At 44.5% G+C, this 17,672-nt stretch overlaps 1 protein-coding gene across 3 annotated transcripts; it reads left to right on the top strand.

Annotated features, from left to right (window-relative positions):
* Window positions 1-1,225: 1,225 nt before the first annotated feature.
* sfi1 (SFI1 centrin binding protein) lies at window positions 1,226-17,365 on the top strand. 3 transcript variants are annotated; one of them, XM_010881038.5, is made up of 29 exons: window positions 1,229-1,695; window positions 1,946-2,017; window positions 2,177-2,287; window positions 3,630-3,724; window positions 3,853-3,970; window positions 4,166-4,268; window positions 4,390-4,546; window positions 4,749-4,910; window positions 5,009-5,079; window positions 5,697-5,789; window positions 7,433-7,530; window positions 7,627-7,693; window positions 7,781-7,911; window positions 8,895-8,976; window positions 9,074-9,252; window positions 9,691-9,766; window positions 10,004-10,099; window positions 10,223-10,299; window positions 10,394-10,496; window positions 11,840-11,936; window positions 12,763-12,923; window positions 13,022-13,096; window positions 13,442-13,516; window positions 13,843-14,019; window positions 14,770-14,999; window positions 15,090-15,384; window positions 15,487-15,617; window positions 15,735-15,837; window positions 15,955-17,365. In XM_010881038.5, the coding sequence occupies exons 1-29, from the start codon at window positions 1,562-1,564 to the stop codon at window positions 16,072-16,074; spliced, it is 3,489 nt and encodes a 1,162-aa protein (XP_010879340.2). In that variant the 5' UTR covers window positions 1,229-1,561; the 3' UTR covers window positions 16,075-17,365. The 3 variants fall into 3 exon arrangements, with proteins under 3 accessions (XP_019910717.2, XP_034143472.1, XP_010879340.2); XM_020055158.3 differs by lacking the exons at window positions 15,090-15,384; window positions 15,487-15,617; window positions 15,735-15,837; window positions 15,955-17,365 and adding an exon at window positions 14,325-14,335 and having other exon boundaries at window positions 1,226-1,695; window positions 14,770-14,930; XM_034287581.1 differs by lacking the exons at window positions 15,090-15,384; window positions 15,487-15,617; window positions 15,735-15,837; window positions 15,955-17,365 and having other exon boundaries at window positions 1,226-1,695; window positions 14,325-14,861.
* The last annotated feature ends 307 nt before the right edge of the window (window positions 17,366-17,672 follow it).

Below are 17,672 nucleotides of genomic sequence, written 5' to 3'. Positions count from 1 at the left end.
TCATTGAAAATCAATAAATGTGAACAAATGTAATTTTTTAGCAGTTACCCTAGATGGCCTAATATTGGGACTGCTATCCTTGCAGTAATGGTGAAAAAGTTAAACCCCTGCAAAGTTGTCTTTGTTTTTCATATTTGGATACATGGATATTCAAGCCAAATTCCAATCACATTGATTGATGAAGGTGACAGAATTAAAAAAAAGACCACACACAAAAAATGACTTGGAAACCAGTTATGCAGAAATGCAATTTCTTAGGCAGAGAATGTTAGTACACCCCTACATTTACCATTCAAAGAAATAGCTAAAATTTGAATCAGGTGCATTAAAACAGGAAATTGGAAGACACTTGGTCTGGTTTGATCTTAACCACATAGGTGTGTGGTAACACATGATGCCAAGATCAAAAGACCTATCAGAAGCCCTCAAGAGAAAGACTGTTGATGTCTATGAGTCTGGGAGGGGTTATAAAGTAATTCCCACAAAATCCAAAGTTTCAGACAGAACATCTAGAAATGTAGAGAAGTCTAGACCACTGGCAAACCAAATAGCACAGCTATTCCCACCAAATCTAGAGTGGGACAACCAAGAGTTGACTGAAATATGTTCATAGAAGTCTCTAAGAACCCCAGAGTAACATCAAGAGATTTATAGGCCCCTTTTGCTACAATCAATGTCAAAGCACTTGAGTCAACTGTCAGAGACGGCATAAACTTGGCTTAGGCCTACATAGGAGGTCATAAAGAAAGAAGCATCTGCTCTCCAAAAGAATGTCAAGACATGACTGACATTTGCCACACAACTCCTGGGTAAAGCCCAGAATGACTGGAAAAATGGGCTGTGGATAGATGAGTCAAAGGTGGATCAAGTTGTTTGGCAGTAATGCCAGATGCCAAACTAAACAAATTTGAGCAGAAAAACTTCCATACAACCATAAAACGTGACAGATGTGGCATTATGTTTTGAGGCTAATGGGGAGTTATGTATAGGGTCATAACATTACATGCATTTTCATATACCTGAAATGTTACTTATAAGAATGATGACATTACACACTTCCGAAGAAAATGTGCAATTCCTGGAGAATGGATTTCGTGATGATGGGTTTACAAACCATATGACACATTGACAACTTACACGCGATTGGTGGAAAGTCTACTGGGCGGGAGTGTTATATTCGGTAAAATCTCTCCCTTCTGAAATGTCTCTGGTAAAGTTCTATCATTCTATTGGCTTCTTGGTCACCATAGAAGAAGAACTTCCTCTCAACGCTCTGTTGGCGTGAGCGTGGTACAACAACTGTAAATAAACGCGCGACAGTTGGAACCTGCTAATCTAAACGGTGTTAGCTATTGCTAAATAACTATGATTGTTGTCGCTGTTTAAAGTAGTATGTAAATACATCCGTTTAAAGGATAAAAAACGTAATGGAACGCTATTTACATTATATTAGATTAATGGAAGGGTTAGTTAGCCGAATAAGTTTGGCATCTTCAGATTGACAGTGTGTGGCACTTGTTCTAATGTGGTTAGCTCGGCAACTGTTGTGGCTAAACTGACAATGACTTCGAGAGGTAGAGTGACCCGAAAGAGGAACATAGCTGTTTCATGTAGAACTCCACACAATGTTATATCTAATTATCGAGTCGGATACACCTGGAACCGAGGTGGACGCCTCAAAGAGCTGAGAGTAAGGTGAGCTCGGCCCCCTCAAAATAAATGACTTATTTTCAAATGTGATATTCAGACCTTCAAAGCATAATTTTTCGCAATCAATTTGATCCTAGACGAAATAAGCAAGGAGCAACTGTATTGCAAGAACCAAAGTTGCTCAAAAGTCATCCTTAATGTCAGTAGTCAAACTTGTTCAATTCAAGTAGATAAAACAATCCAGTAAACAGGATATTAATGAAAATACACATTCAAACCTCAAACTGTCTTCCAGGCACATAGCACGGAAGTTCCTCAAACTATGGATACAGAAGACGTTTGGGCGGGTTCATCCTTACAAAGCCAGGTGTACTTCCTCAGTCCTGCGAATGAATAGCCTACAGATTTCATCAATGCTTCAGTTCTATGAAGTTACAGTGATCCAGATATGCTGTGAATACTGACTGTCTATTTTGTATAGCCTAAGTTCTCTAACTGGAATGGTGTTACCTCATCCAATCTGAAGGTCTCACAATCGCAGAGTGGTGCTACAGCGTACTCTGGGGGCCTGGAAGGACGAGTGGTGGACAGTCAGGAGAGAGTGGAGCCTCACTGTGAGGGCTGAGTGCCATTACAGGTCAGTTTCTGGCTCTAACCCGCATCTCTTGATCAGCACTGGGCAGCCCACTTATAACTCTTTGTAGAGTCCACAGAAAAGAGACACTGATTTTCATGGATACTGTCATCCTCAACCTAGTGTACTTTTCCATTTGAAAACGTGTTGTTGGAACCCACATATTTCCTACATTGGGTTACCTGATTATAGATGCTATTTTCCTTCAGCGTGTATTCATGAAGGTTCTTTTTCCTGAGTGACCGTTTTGTTAAGAACCGATTTTTCCAATGCTCTGTCTGAACCATAATGGGGTAGTTTAGGATCTTGGATAACCTCTGGAAGTCTTTTGTGTTTAATTTCTAAGCACATCCCACTTATAGGTTCTGCCTTTTAATCACATTGCCCGCTTTACTAGGACGTACCAGATGAAATTCAAGGGCTTGGAGGAGAGCGCATTCTCCGGCCAACAACCCTCTAGACGTTGCCAGAGTGCGACATAGCAAGGCAACTCTAACCAACATCCATACCAGCCACTGTTGATGCTACTGAGTCTGCCCTCAGTGAAAGTTTAGGAAATATACATTTAATATAGCAGGTTGGCTGACCCCTGAGCTATGTGGGACTCCAACAGATAAACTACACTTCAGTTAAATAGCATGCTATGGTAAAATTCCCCACTAGTCACCTGCCATCTGTCTGTCTCCTGGAAGGGCTGCAGCGTGCCGAAAACAAACCGGAAGTGATGTTGTATCAATCAATCAATCAATCAATCAAATGTATTTATAAAGCCCTTTTTACAACAGCAGTTGTCACAAAGTGCTTTACAGAGACACCTGGCCTTAAACCCCAAGGAGCAAACAACAGTTGTGTTGGATTTCAGTGGCTAGGAAAAACTCCCTAAGAAGGCTGAATTTTAGGAAGAAACCTAGAGAGGACCCAGGCTCAGAGGGGTGACCAGTCCTCTTCTGGCTGTGCCGGGTGAGATATTAAGAGTCCAATTAGAATAATACATTTCTCTGGGCTAAATCCAGAGTCTATTTGATTCTAGACTAGGTCAAAAGTATGACCAGGTGGACAAGGACAAGGACAGCAACGGGCCCCCCAAACCAGGTACTCCGCAGGTGTGGACCAGGACCTAATGTCCTCCTAAAATGTAAAACTGGAGGAGACTGAGAAAAGTTAGAAAGTGCATTCCTCATATCCCTCAGCACAATAATATAGCAGCTGTAGTAAATTCACCTTAATCTGGTCAACCAAGATTACATTGGAATCATAAAATCTGGTGTTGATTTTGTCATTGCACCTAGCTTTGCCTGCTTTGGCCAGTCTGGATGCCGATGGTGCCGTCTTTCCTGTGTTCTAGGTATTACCTGTATAACCAGGTGTTCCGTGGCTGGCAGACGTTTGTGTCTTTGCAGACGGAGGAGAAGAGGAAACTTGAGAAGGCAACCCATTTTGGTAGGGACTAGCTTGAGTGTGGTTTTGATTAGAGATGGGGGGGGTCAGTGTCTGTCCTTTGAAAAGGATCGCCCCAGCAGGACGCGTGGTGTGTCAGCGCAGTAGTTGATGCCTCCCCTGTGTGACAGCTAAGAGGCGGTGCCAGCGTTGGGCTTGGGACAGCTGGGAGGTGTACGTGGAGATGGGAAGGATGAAACGTGGGATGCAAGATTCTGCTCTTCACTTCCAGAAAGGCTCAGCTCTACGGTGAGACACTCTTACAGGCGAATGCTATTTCCTCTGTTTTTATTTGGAACGACATTTACTCAGAAACAATCAGGGACTAAGTCACCAAGTGGAGAGGGAGGGGCTTAGCGTGAGTCGTTGTGTTCTACAAACTTTTTTTTATTTCTAGGAGGGTGCAGGCAGTGCTCTTTCTAATGTTCTTTTCCCCTAATGCAGTTGGGTCTGGACTGAGTGGAAGGCCGCGCTGCAGAGGAAGTATGACGCTTGTGCTATGGAGGACCAAGCCCTGCAGCACTGGGCTCTGGCCTTACTAAGCAGGGTGAGTAAAGCTCATCATACTGTGCCTCCCAAACACAATCCCTCACAAACACAATCCCTGCTGCTTAGCAGCAGTAAAGCTCATGGCCATGTGATGAACATGCATGTTTGTGTTGTTTTAGGCTTGGCTTCAGTGGAGAGCGGGGTACATGCTCACCTGCAGTCAGAGAGCCAGGGAGTCCCAGGCTTCGCTACACTACGATCGTGGGCTTCAAAGAAAAGCTCTTATTGGCTGGATTTGCTATGTTCACCTCCGACAAGCTAAAAGGAAGCCTCAAGGTCAAATCTGTCAGTGTTCTATCTGGTGTACCAAGGGTCTAATCACAGTCATCAGAGGACATCTGTGATGCATTAAACGTTTTTAGAAACAAACCCTCCCGTGGTACTCTACTCTAGAACATTCTGTGAAAACCACTCCCATCGCCACACACCTTTCTCTTGTTGTCACCCTTCTTATGAGTGTTTTCCTCCCGGGTTTCAGACACCGCATTGCAAACCTGGCAACATCAGTTGGTCAGGCGATATTGGTGTGTGTGGAGAAGTCGACTACAGAGCAGACAAAGGGAGGTGGACAGAGAGGAGGCATCTCTTGGACTGGCTCAACGGAGCACACAGCGCAGGGCAGTGGAGCGCTGGAGACGGTGTATCCTGTCAAACACACAAAATGAATCCCATGTAAAACAACTGCAACAACATACTTTTCAGAATTGATCTAAAGATTTCCCCTGAGCTCCTGTGCAGATGTGGAGCTGTGCATCCTGGAGTCCGAAAAGAACCAGGATGCAAGTCAACATCACCAAAGCCATCTGTTGGTAAGATAAAGAAATTGATGTGACTCATGTTTTTGCATATACTATAGCAGGGTTATTCAAATCTGGCCCTTGGAACCAGTTCCACTCCAGTTTTTCATTGCAACCCTCTAATCAGGGCCCTATTAAGGCTTAAGACACCAGATGGGTCCAATTAATGATGAGGTAGGACAGAAAACCAGCAGGCTCCGCCCCTCGTAAATTAAGATTTGAATAGCCCGGTACTATAGTTTCATCAGTCAGCAGATTACAGGAAAAGGGATGGTCAAACCCAAGCATTAGCTAGCGAAATCCTATTCTGCAATAGTGTCTCATTCTAGCACATCTTGTGTACTTGGACTGCATTCATCCTGAACAATGTAATAATTAGCAAATTTGGCGAGTGTTAAAGTCTGGAAAAACCCAGTCCAGAGCCATGGAAATGACGGAAATCCATTAATAAAACTATGCGCACAACATCAAGTCCCTTACTACCTGTTAACTCTGCTCATCTGCCTACATCTAGAATGCGTTGCATATCTAGGAAATGCGTGTGACCCGACCTTCTCAAATAGTGTTTGAGGACCCCTGATAGAGCTTTTCTTGAATTCTCTGACACCAACTTGTTCTATCTCTTACAGCACACTGGATTGCGGGGCTTGACACTCAATGTTGCTCAGAGTAAGACTCGCCGACTCGACAAGAACATTGCTGTCCAGCATCGTCGTCACACTGTAAGAGTTCTAACGTCCTTGTGTAGTCAACCAGTACTGGTGACATATTCTTCTAATAATACAGTATACAGCGCTCCAGAAAATATTCAGACACATCCGCGTTTTCTGCATTTTGTTGTCTCATAGACTGTTAATAATTTATTAAGCATGTTTTGCCATCAATCTACACATCGTAGAGTGACCGAGAGAAAACGGGTTTTTAGAAATGTAAGTGCTAGAGACGTCACAAAGTTGATCGGACAGGTGGTGCGCCTGAGCTTCATTTAGTGTCCTGGACAAGGGTCGGAGTACTCGTGCATGAGATTCTTTTTTTAATTGGCAGAAATTTCAACATTGGTTTTCACTTTGTCATTATTGGGTACTGTCTGTAGATTAATGGCAATTTGATCAATTAGAAATGAAACACAAAATCTGAAAAGTGAATGGGTCTAACTATCCACAGGCACTGTATACATTTCTTTTGTAGAGGAGTTTTTAATAAGATCTGCTCACTGTTAGTCCCTTTGATGTATGGACCATGTGCATTGTTTAGGAGTCAGTACACAAGCATTTTGCTTCACCTGTCACAATATCTGCTTTTGAGAAATCTGAACTATTTATTCTCCTACACAAGGAGGTTTCTGGTATCTTTAATGCTTTTCTTCTGAAGACTGTGGTTTTGTTTGTCTAGGACTGTTCCATGAGAAGTACCAAGAAAAAAGGATCTTGCCTTAACCTTTACCCACCCTGAAATATGAGGAACTCAAATGTGTATAAAAATATATTAATAAAAAATGACATTATAAGATCAGTAAGTTATTTATTAAAGGAAAACATCATAGTATAAACATGTATAAAAGACAGTAAGATGCAGACCAATCACAGCCTCTTGCTGCAGATCAAAGCCTGCCCCCCATCCTCATTTTATAGCCAAACTTCAACGCTACTTCATTACATTTATTAGGTGTCAGCAATTATTCCCCCAAATGTCCCTCTTGAACCACAATCCCCATCTCTGTGTAGGCTCTATCCACATCTTTAAGTACATGTTCCCTTCTACATCGTCAGCATTGTGAAGAAATACTAGAGTCGAACCCGAAGCTTGAACTTTTGTTTTGGTACTGAACTCTAAAAACTCTTAAAGTTAATTCCATCTGATCTTAAGTGGCCCAGTCTCTCCCCATCTTGCTGAGTCAGCTTTGGGTTTTCCCTCAGCTGGTTTTTCCCAAGGAAACTCCCTTGTCGGCCCCACTCATCTTGGGTGTGTTGCTGGGCGAATGTGAATTAGTGTGTTATTCTGCGTGGGCATAATGTCCTTGAACGTTTCAACCCGTCCATGTGATTAGTTGCTCCTTCTCTCCTCACGCACACATTCTCCGCTTGTCTCGCAACAGTGATTTGTCCATCACATTTTAACTCTTTTAACACAACAGTAGGTGAAATGTAGAACGTTCAGCTGTGATCATACAGGCTTTAGTTCAGCAAGTGTTAATTCATTATAATAAATAGACCAAAAAAAGGCCACACAACCTCTGTCCTCTTTTGGATAGGTACAATATTGCAGAGGATATAAAGTATAAAATAATTTTCTAAATTGTTGAACTGCTATACGCAGGTGTGTACCAATGATTTATTTAACATTAATAGGTATGTCTTTTCTGTAGATGACCGGCAGATATTGGAGAATATGGAGGCAACGTCTTGAGGAAGCTGAAGATCAGGGACTTCAGCCACAGATGCAGATTGCACTGTCCCAACACAGGTACACTTTCATTGCTAAATGTTTTCCACATTATAAATGCTGTTTCTGTGATACATGTGTATATATTATAATATCAATTATGTCAACTTTTGACAGAACTTCTCTGCAGAGCAATTGCCTTCACCACTGGAGAGTGCAGCTTGCTGAGCACAGACACATACAGGTAACCCCCCCCCCCCCCACACACACACACACACACACACAGACTACCCTGCCTACAGTATGTTCCACTCAATGACCTTTTCCGCAGGGTTTGGAGTGTCGTGCCGATGCCTGGTTTGCGAACCACGTCTTGCCACGCTATCTGGACTCGTGGGTTGACTTTACCTACCAGAGGAGACTTCGTAGAGAGAGGATGGAGACTGCCCTGCATCATGATCAGTATGTCGCATCCTGTTTTTGACCTAGTGATGATCTAGGACCAGATCTGGGCTAAAGCAGACTGGATCCTTGTTCAGCACTACTACTGTTTCAGGTCTTTGAGAGGAAGACTATGTCTATGAAAAACATACTGATAGTTAGCTTTGGGAAGATGAGGTTGTTGTTATGTGGTAATGTGAAACACACATTCGCAACTGTTCAAGTGCAGCTTCTTTTTTCAGACTTTTGTGCAAGGATGGGAAATGTTCCTGTCTCATTTCAGCTTGACTGTGCTGGGGTGGGAGGGGAAATAATATTTCAGGTCAGTCCTTGAAAGCCACTGCAAACTTTTTTTATTCAGGGTACTTTGAGAGCAATCTCTCCCGCTGTATCACACAGTGTCCTGGGAACAAGTATGTTCCGGCATTCCACATATTATGAAAGAAATTAATTTAATAAAAAGAGTGTGGCCTGAATGAAGACTGCAACAGTCAAACAATGTGTTTATCAAGTTGCCTAGCCAGTCCATAAAGAGTTTGATTAGTTATACTTTAGGCTTTGATATAAATCAGTTTAAAATTATTTGGGTTTGCAAATAAGCTACAGTTTAAATCAACAAATACATATTTTAGAGTTTTTATTAACAGGAATTGGTAATCAAGAGTTTGTAATTTATGCTCTTATTTTCTGACTTATTAGTGGGCCGGCTTGCGAATAAGCCATAGTTTAATCTTGGAATAATAATTTCTCACTCATTTAAACCATAGTTATGGAGCGTATTCTGTTCTGAGCGTGTTCTGGCCATTCTGGCTCAGCGTACTAGCAACGTGTTTATTCATAAAGCCCAGCCCTTCTGATTGGACGACCAGGGAGTACACCCGCAAAATCCGTGACAATGGCACTAATATTTCTGTAACACCCTCCAGCCTCTAGCGCCATCGTGTGTCCTAAATGAAACAGTGTTCATGGATGACCAGTGTGTTATAATGTCCTACTCTCTGTAGACAGCGTCGATATGCCTGGGCCTTTGGTACCTGGTGGGGACGTTCCGAGGGAAGGAAGGAGCGGAGACTGTCAGAGAGAATGGTAAAATATACACACACACACACACACACACACACACACACACACCGGCATGGTACAGGCAAATACCTAGATAGATCCCTGCTGTCCTGCCCTTTAGGCCCTGCTGCATGAGGAGAAGTCGTGTCTGATGAGAGCCTGGGGCCTCTGGCAGTGGAGGCTGAAAGAAAGGAGGGAGGACAGGGAAAAGCAGAAGGCCTCTGACACACTGTACCACCGTACTCTAATGCACAAGATACTGAGCCAGTGGAAGGACAATGTCACTGGGATCCGGGACAGGTACGGCACTACTGAAATGACACGAAGATCATTATTACATCTTTATATAATGTACTTTAATGGCCTACATTGAGACTACTGTACTACTACAATGACATGGAAGATCATTATTACATCTTTATATAATGTACTTTAATGGCCTACGTTGAGACTACTGTACTACTACAATAAAATGGAAGATCATTATTACATCTTTATATAATGTACTTTAATGGCCTACGTTGAGACTACTGTACTACTACAATAAAATGGAAGATCATTATTACATCTTTATATAATGTACTTTAATGGCCTGCCTTTGGTGTTGACAACCCACATTGATATAAGTAGGTATCTGTGAGACTCTTAGCAGGATGTTATTCACCATTGAAGTCCCTTCTGGATTTTGGCTTACTCCCTGTATGTGTGTTTGGTGTTTCTTGGTGTGTAACCGTTAAGGCGTAACCGTGAGGAGCAGGCAGGTCACTGTGGGGATGTGCGTTGTGCGAGGCGTGCCCTGACTGGCTGGAGTGAGGTACCACATCATACCATAACTAGTCTTTCATTAGGCCATACAAAGTTAAACAACATTTTAACGGATTTTGCTTTTTGATTGGTGTCTCCTGATATTTCGAGGTCATTCATATAATGTTGCTGTTATGTATGTGAAGAGGCACCTGACAAACAGTTACTCAACTTTGTATGCCTCTAGCCGCGTTCGGTTTGGTTTTCCACAGTAATTGTCACCCAGTGTGTCTCTATTCTGTGTCAGTATGTCCAGTACCGACGAGAGAAGAAAAGCAGGCTGAATCAGATGAACTCTTACTATGAAAACCGACTTCTTAAACACACCTTGCAGGCCTGGAAGGTATGAAAGAGCTTACGTCAACATCTAGAAATGACACGGAAGATCATTATTACATCTTTATAGGAGCGGATCCCTAAACTGGCACGGCAACATTTTGCTGTAATGTCTCCTCACCCCTCTTAGGTGTATCACCTCCAGACCCAGCAGGTCTCTGGGCGCGTTGAGGAGCGCTACGCCCTCCATCAGCAACAGCTCCTCTGGTATCAACACTAAAGGCATTGTCACCGTCTAAATACTTCATTGGCCACCTGTTACTTGTACTATTGATTCTGTAATATTGTTGGATCTTCCTAGGAGGATTCTGCTGGTGTGGAGGGACACTGCGGCCCAGTTGGCTGGCGCCAGGAGCAGAGCGAGGGTGGCAGAGAGCCACTACCAGCACTGTGTTCAGGCGAAGGTGTTGAGGCTGCCTTAACATTTATCTACTACTTCTAATACACTGCTCAGATAAAATCAAGGGGAACACGTAAATCACACATGGGGTCTCGATGAAGGAGATTTATTGAAGATCAATATCTTTACTGGACATTGTGTAATTCGTTGAGAACAAAATTACGTAACAACGGTCAATGGAGACCAAAATCCACAACCGATTGAGGGCTGGATTCAAACTCACACCGAAAATCTAAATAAACAATTTAATTTCATCACAGCAACTCATAATGTGACTCAGTAGTGTGTATGGCCCCCATGTGCTGTATGCACTCCCAACAATGTCTGGGCATGCTCCTGATGAGACCGTGGATGGTGTCCTGGCGGATCTCCTCCCAGACCTGGATCAGGGCATCAGTGAGCTCCTGGACAGACTGTGGCGCTACTTGGCGGTGTCTGCAGACACTGTGCTCAGTGTGAACCTACTCTCATCTGTGAAGAGAACGGGGTGCCAATGGCGGACCTGCCAATTCTGGTGTTCTCTGGCGAATGCCAATGGAACTGCAGGGTGCTGGGTTTGAGCACAGGTCCCACTAGAGGACGTCGGGCTCATGCCACCCTCATGGAGTCTGTTTCTGACAGTTTGGTCAGAAACATGCACACCAGTATCCTGCTGGAGGTTAGGCTTTGACAGTGCTCCTCCTATTCCTCTTCGCACAAAGGAGCAGATACCAGTCCTGCTGCTGGGTTGATGCCCTCCTACAGCCCTGTCCAGCTCTCCTTGTGTAACAGCCGTCTTTTTGTGTCTCCTCCATGCTCTTGGGAAACACAACAAACCTTCTTGCGACAGCACGTATGGATGTGCCATCCTGGAGGAGCTGGACTACCTGTGCTCAATGGGCTGCAGGTACCGCCTCATGCTACCAGTAGTGACAAGGACACTAGCAAAATGCAAAACTAGAGAAGAAAGAAAGCAATTATCTGTGGCCACCACCTGCAAAACCATTCCCTTCTTGGGGGTTGTCTCGCTGTTGCCTCTCCAGTGCACCTGTTGTCACTTTCATTTGTACTAACAGAGGTGATATTGATTCACAATCACTTACGCTTCACAATCCCTGAAGTTTAATTGACTTGGAGTCATACTGTGATGATTACTTGTTCCCTTATTTTTTTTGAGCAGTGTGATATCCAAGGCTCCAGTTAAAGTATTACGCCGTAATGCTCAATGACTGAAACTATTAATACCTTCTGTACTTCTTTATTATGGTACAATAATTCTTTATTATTACACAATACCAGGCAGATGTGGTGGCTACAACCACTGCTCAGTCGCTACCATCCTCACCCACATCCTTTATTTTGCTATAGGTACTGTTGGCATGGAGAAAAGCCACATCTTTTGCATTGTCAAACCGCCACCAGCAGAGGGAGGCATTGAGCAGGGCTCAGAATCACATGGATAAAGGTAGAGATACTTTAAGTCTGAGTTATTGTTTGAGGGATTGTTTAGCATGTCTCTAGTTGATGGTCTTGTAGACTTTTTTTTTTTTTATAGCACGAATGCTAGTTCCCAATGGCTCCAGAGTCAACCACTTGAATCAATCAGTTCCTTCAAACTGCATGCAGGGACATAGACATTGTATCTATGAGTTATCTGATTCTGGGTAAGTTAAACAAAAATATCGAACTATCCCAAAAAATATATGACATTGTGACTATAGCTGAAGTTCTTATTGAGGCAGACACTTTTCTCTTTGCTCCCTTTCCTGGTACATGACCAAGCCGTGTGGTGTTTAACCTTAAGTTCTCGCAAGCCCCCCCACCTCTCTGCTCACTCCACTGGCTTCGCCACAAGGCAATGCTCAAACGCTACATATGTACTCAGGCTCTTCGTTCGGTCACTTCTGTGCTGTTGGCCGTTCCACCCGTCAGCAAGACAGTTCCTGGTCTGCCCGGTCACAGCTCTTGTTGGTTTTTGCGCCCAATGTATGGAATCGGCTTCCCCTTGAGGCCAAGACAGCAGTGAACAACTCCAAAGCCTCCTACTCTACTGCCTTTATGAACTAACTCATGCTATGTTTAATTTTCATTGTATTTCTTTCAGCACTGACTTTTCTGACAGCACCTTGAGTAGAATGTATGTTTTACTACTAAGTCGTGGGGTTCTCCCACCTCGCTGTCTTAATGCACAAACTGTAAGTCGCTCTGGTGAAGAGCGCCTGATAAACAACTCAAATGTAATTAAGCCCCCACTGAAATGTTAAGCCCAAGTTTATCCCTTTATGTGTCAGTGTTGCTGCAGGTGACCTTCAGGAGATGGAGGGAACGAAGCCGAGAGGTTGTGGAGGAGATGACGGCCGTGGAGAAAGCCGTGAAGCACCACCAGCGGTCTATTCTCAGCAGAACGTTCAGATCGTGGAATGTGTATGAGAGGCATCAGCAAAGCTATAAGGTAGATGCTGCCTTTGTCCTTGTGTTTTTAGTCTGTAGTGGGCTGTCGGATGTGTCCCGGACCTTGGTGGATTTGGATTGTTTTCATGTTATTTCTAGGTGATGAAAGGGACGGGCATCTTGCTGCGAAGACTGAAGACGTGTCATCGGTTCTTTACACGCTGGAAACTTGCGGTGAGCTTATTGCTGTTGTAACAGATGTTCCTGGTTCAGTAGGCTTATTTCAAAAACATCTCGCTACTTGACTTGATTTGCGTATATATATTTTTTACCATATTTTCTGATGTTTCCTGTCAAAGCAATACCTGAATGATTTTTCTAAACTTTGGCTGCCTTTGAGAGAGTCAGTGAAATCCGGTCCGGTACCTTACAGATTTTAGTTTTCCTAGCGACTAGGCATCTGTTTCTTTTTGTTGGTTGTTCTATGGGGGTTTAGCCTAGGTATCAGTAAAAGCACTTTCTGACAACTGCTTTAGAAAATCAATTTGATTGATTCTCCCCGGGCCCGGGCCTGCACAGCTGCAGCACAGAAGGACAGAGAATGAGAAGACAGATCTGGCCCTCTGGCACTGGTCCCTCAGTCTGCAAGCCAAGGTAACATCATATATACTTCATTGGCAGCTGGCCCAACTTCAACGCATGAGATATTACCGTTCTGTCTGTTTGTAACGGAGGAATTCTCTCTCCTGGGTAACTACAGCTGAGCCTGTGGATGTATAGAGTCTAGATCAATTTGTACTGCGTTTACAATGACAACAGGAGTTAGCAAGGCTGCTCTTTTCCAGTTAGTGGGTGTAAAGCCAGAGACATAATTTCCTCCTTGGTGATTTTCAGGCCTCAGTTTGTATGAAGGAAATGGGTTTAAATGAAAACAGACATGCTGGATTAGAGGTCTGATTCCCTGGTGTGTTCTGGTCCAGGTTCTGGAGGCGTGGAGGCTGTGGGTGTCGGAGCAGCACAGGAAGCAGGACCGGTTGACCCAGGCGGCCCAGTTCTACCGAGAGCAGCTGCTCAGGGAAGGAGTAGCCCACATCCTGACCCACACCTCTCACATGAGCAGCTTCAACACCAACATGGCACTGCACAGCCAGGAGCAGGTGGGTGTGGGTGGGTGTGGGTGGGTGGGTGTGGGGGGGTGTGGGTGGGTGTGGGGGGGTGTGGGTGGGTGTGTGTAATGCTTTGTTCAGGCTGAATGCTATAAGGATCGGCTCAGTTCAGCTTTGTTTGGCATACTGACTGCATCCACAGATTAGTGGTGGCGCTTGTTCAAGTTACTCAGGCATGGTTGTGTAGCATGCAAATCGCTTTGAATGTTGAAAATAATCATGGGTGAGATGATCACAGGCAACAGCATAAATATGACTTACAAAAATCTAGTTTCATTTGGAGTTTGGTTGTTTAGACTGCAGGAAGGTGAGATCCTACTCGGGAAAGAAAGGATGATCTGAGTCAGCTCACACCCCCGGTGTAAAGGATCACCTCACACCCCCGGTGTAAAGGATCACCTCACACCCCCGGTGTAAAGGATCACCTCACACCCCCGGTGTAAAGGATCACCTCACACCCCCGGTGTAAAGGATCACCTCACACCCCCGGTGTAAAGGATCACCTCACACCCCCGGTGTAAAGGATCACCTCACACCCCTGGTGTAAAGGATCACCTCACACCCCCGGTGTAAAGGATCACCTCACACCCCCGGTGTAAAGGATCACCTCACACCCCCGGTGTAAAGGATCACCTCACACCCCCGGTGTAAAGGATCACCTCACACCCCCGGTGTAAACGATCACCTCACACCCCCGGTGTAAACGACGCTTGTATCAAGCTAGTTCTGTCTGCTCCCCAGAGCTCCAAGCGTGTCCAGAGGGTGGTGCTTCGCTGTGCCACGCAGTGGAAACAGAAGGCGTTGAGGGGACCACGCCGGGGGGGGCCCCTTAGTGCTGCCGCAGTGGCCCCGGGGAAGAGTGTGACTTTCAGCTTGGCCATCCCGGAACACGACGCTCTCCACCACAGCCGTCCACAGACCCAGAGGGGCACAACGGAGCAGGGAGCCGGAGACTGCATCCTCAACCACTTGTAATCATTGTTTTATTTCTATCATAATGTCCTAAAGAGTCCCTGTATTGTGTGCTCCGGTGTCTCTGATCCCAAAGTCTAACTCTGTAGGGTGGCAGCGCGTGCTTCTAGACTGCAGCCTCGACGGCCTCCAGATCTGCTTGACTCTCCTGTCAAAGATCGTCCCCCACCTGCTGGTCCTTCGCATCAAAACAGATCCAGCACTCAGGTCCCACAGATGGCTGAAGCCAGTCCCCTGCCCTCCGCATCCTCCCTCGTCATCTCCCCTGTACAGGCACAACCAGCGCCCAGTCTCCGTGTCCCAACAGGCCCACATCATGGATTACCAGACCAAGACCTTCTCCTACCTCCCTCTGCATTCATGGCCACACATACGCCAACGGAGGTGCCGGTTACTGGATTTCACAAACACAAGTGTTAAGGGGTCTCATTAATAAGTTACTTGTCGTTGATGCCTCACAATTGGCTATCTATCCCCAATCAACAGGGCACATCTGATGGAGAAGATGTGTGCGCTGAGGAGGAGGTGGTTGTGGATCTTACCTTAGCTTGGACCAGAGAGCTGCTCGACATTCGCCAGGACATGCAGTGCTTCCAACAGGACCGGAAGCAACTTCAGTGAGGAATTATAGCTGTCTGATCAACACTCCTGAGATATGACATTTGTACTTCCTGGTGAATTTAAGAGTGTGTGTGTGTGTGTGTGTGTACGTGTGTGTGTGTGTGTGTGTGTAGGGCATGGCGCAGACTTAAAGAGGTGATGACAAACTGGCTGCAGACGACTGGAAGCGAGGAGGAGACGGAGGAGAGGAACACAGTCAGACAGGAGCTGGAGGAGGTAGGACTGGAAGGGTGTTGCCAATGTTCCTCAACCAGTTGCAGTATCATGCAATTCTTTCCCCCATTGGGTGGTCATTCCAGATAAATGTCATGCTGTTTGCGTTTTCACTGACAGCTGGAGGAGCGTATCGGCAGGCTGTCCGCTGATCTGGCGGCGCGGAAGCCTGTGATGATCCTCCACACTGCCCGGATCCACAGGATAGAGAGTGTTCTCCACAGCAACACGACCACATGACTGGGACTGACCAATCCCAGTGGACCTTCAGAGCAATGGGACTGGGACTGACCAATCCCAGTGGACCTCCACAGCAACACGACCACGTGACTGGGACTGACCAATCCCAGTGGACCTTCAGAGCAACGGGACTGGGACTGACCAATCCCAGTGGACCTTCAGAGCAACGGGACCGGGACTGACCAATCCCAGTGGACCTCCACAGCAACACGACCACGTGACTGGGACTGACCAATCTCAGTGGACCTTCAGAGCACAGGGCTACTTAAGCAACATGACTCTGTCCACACTAGATTACAGGTCCTGAGCCACTCCAGTGGAACCCCAAAGACCCACCAACAATATACCTACATTTCTTAAATAATTCACTATTTCTTCTGAACATAGTTTTGTTGTTAGCATGTTATTGCATTTTCAACTTTTTCAAACCAGTTTTATTATAAAAAAATGTTGTTAACAAATTTAATTGTGTTATTTCATGGATAAAATCATAGATACCACTATGCCAGTGTCATAGCCATTGACCAAGATAACTGCAGACAAATGCTTATTGTAACCTTCACAGAGCTTGCTGCGCCTTTCTTCCTGCATATCGACCTATTGTTCAGCCGTATGCAGCTGAAATTCTTCAATGTTTGAGGGATGCCCTAGGCCATCTGCTGCTTTAAGCTCGCCCTCTACATGGATGAGATCCAGGTCTGAACTGAATCACTGAATGGTCAAGCATCTCTTAGACATTCCTGGGGACTTTTGTATGTGTTTTGGTGGCTGTTCTTCTGCTGGAAGTCGAACAGCCTTTTCTGTGTTTTGGCACATTGAAAATGAATCATAGGATGTTGGAAACATAAAGGTCAGACGGTTATATATATATATATATATATACTAAAACTGCTTTCCATGAGACACCATCAGCCCATTTTTGAATGAAATCTGGGTGAATAATGCGTGTTCAACCATAATGTGTATCTCAGGTGAGCGCTGCATCATTCTTTGGGGCCAGCTTTGTTAGTGTTTCTTGACATTTCAGAAATATGCCTTGAATACTGTAAATTGACTTTTGTTTGTACATATAATAAAATGTAGGCTATAGATGATTCATTCTCTTCCTTTTTTACCATAACATTTATTTACCTTTATTTAGCAGAAAACATTGTTTTGCATGTTGGTGCCCTGTTTACATACTGCAACTTTTGCATAAACCAAATGCAAATAAAATATATATATAACCGTTTTAAGCAACTTTCCTAGTTCGGAAGCCACCCTTGGCCTATAATAGCCTACTATCGAGCTCATTTTGAGTGCTGTATTATGGGGTTTAACGTCATTTAAAAAGTGATGTCAGGAAAGCAGGACACCTGTGGAGGGTTTTGTAAACAACAAATAATGCTGGTGTCTTCTGTCCCCTTTAGACATGCAGTTATCTTGTATCCAGTTTTATTTCTTTTCTTTTTTTTTTTGGAAACTTTATTATTAACCCTAATCAAAACATAATTTATCTAAATTGTCTATAATGATTTGGAACCATCCAAAATATTCTTAAAGGAATTACATTACGAAATTTCCCAATTTGCTAACTCCAATAAGAATCATTTAGCATG

The sequence above is a fragment of the Esox lucius genome, chromosome 17, assembly GCF_011004845.1.
Source record: "Esox lucius isolate fEsoLuc1 chromosome 17, fEsoLuc1.pri, whole genome shotgun sequence".
NCBI classification, from domain to species: domain Eukaryota; kingdom Metazoa; phylum Chordata; class Actinopteri; order Esociformes; family Esocidae; genus Esox; species Esox lucius.
The sequence above is the reverse complement of the archived record's forward strand: the minus strand, read 5'-3'. Positions and strand labels throughout refer to the sequence as shown.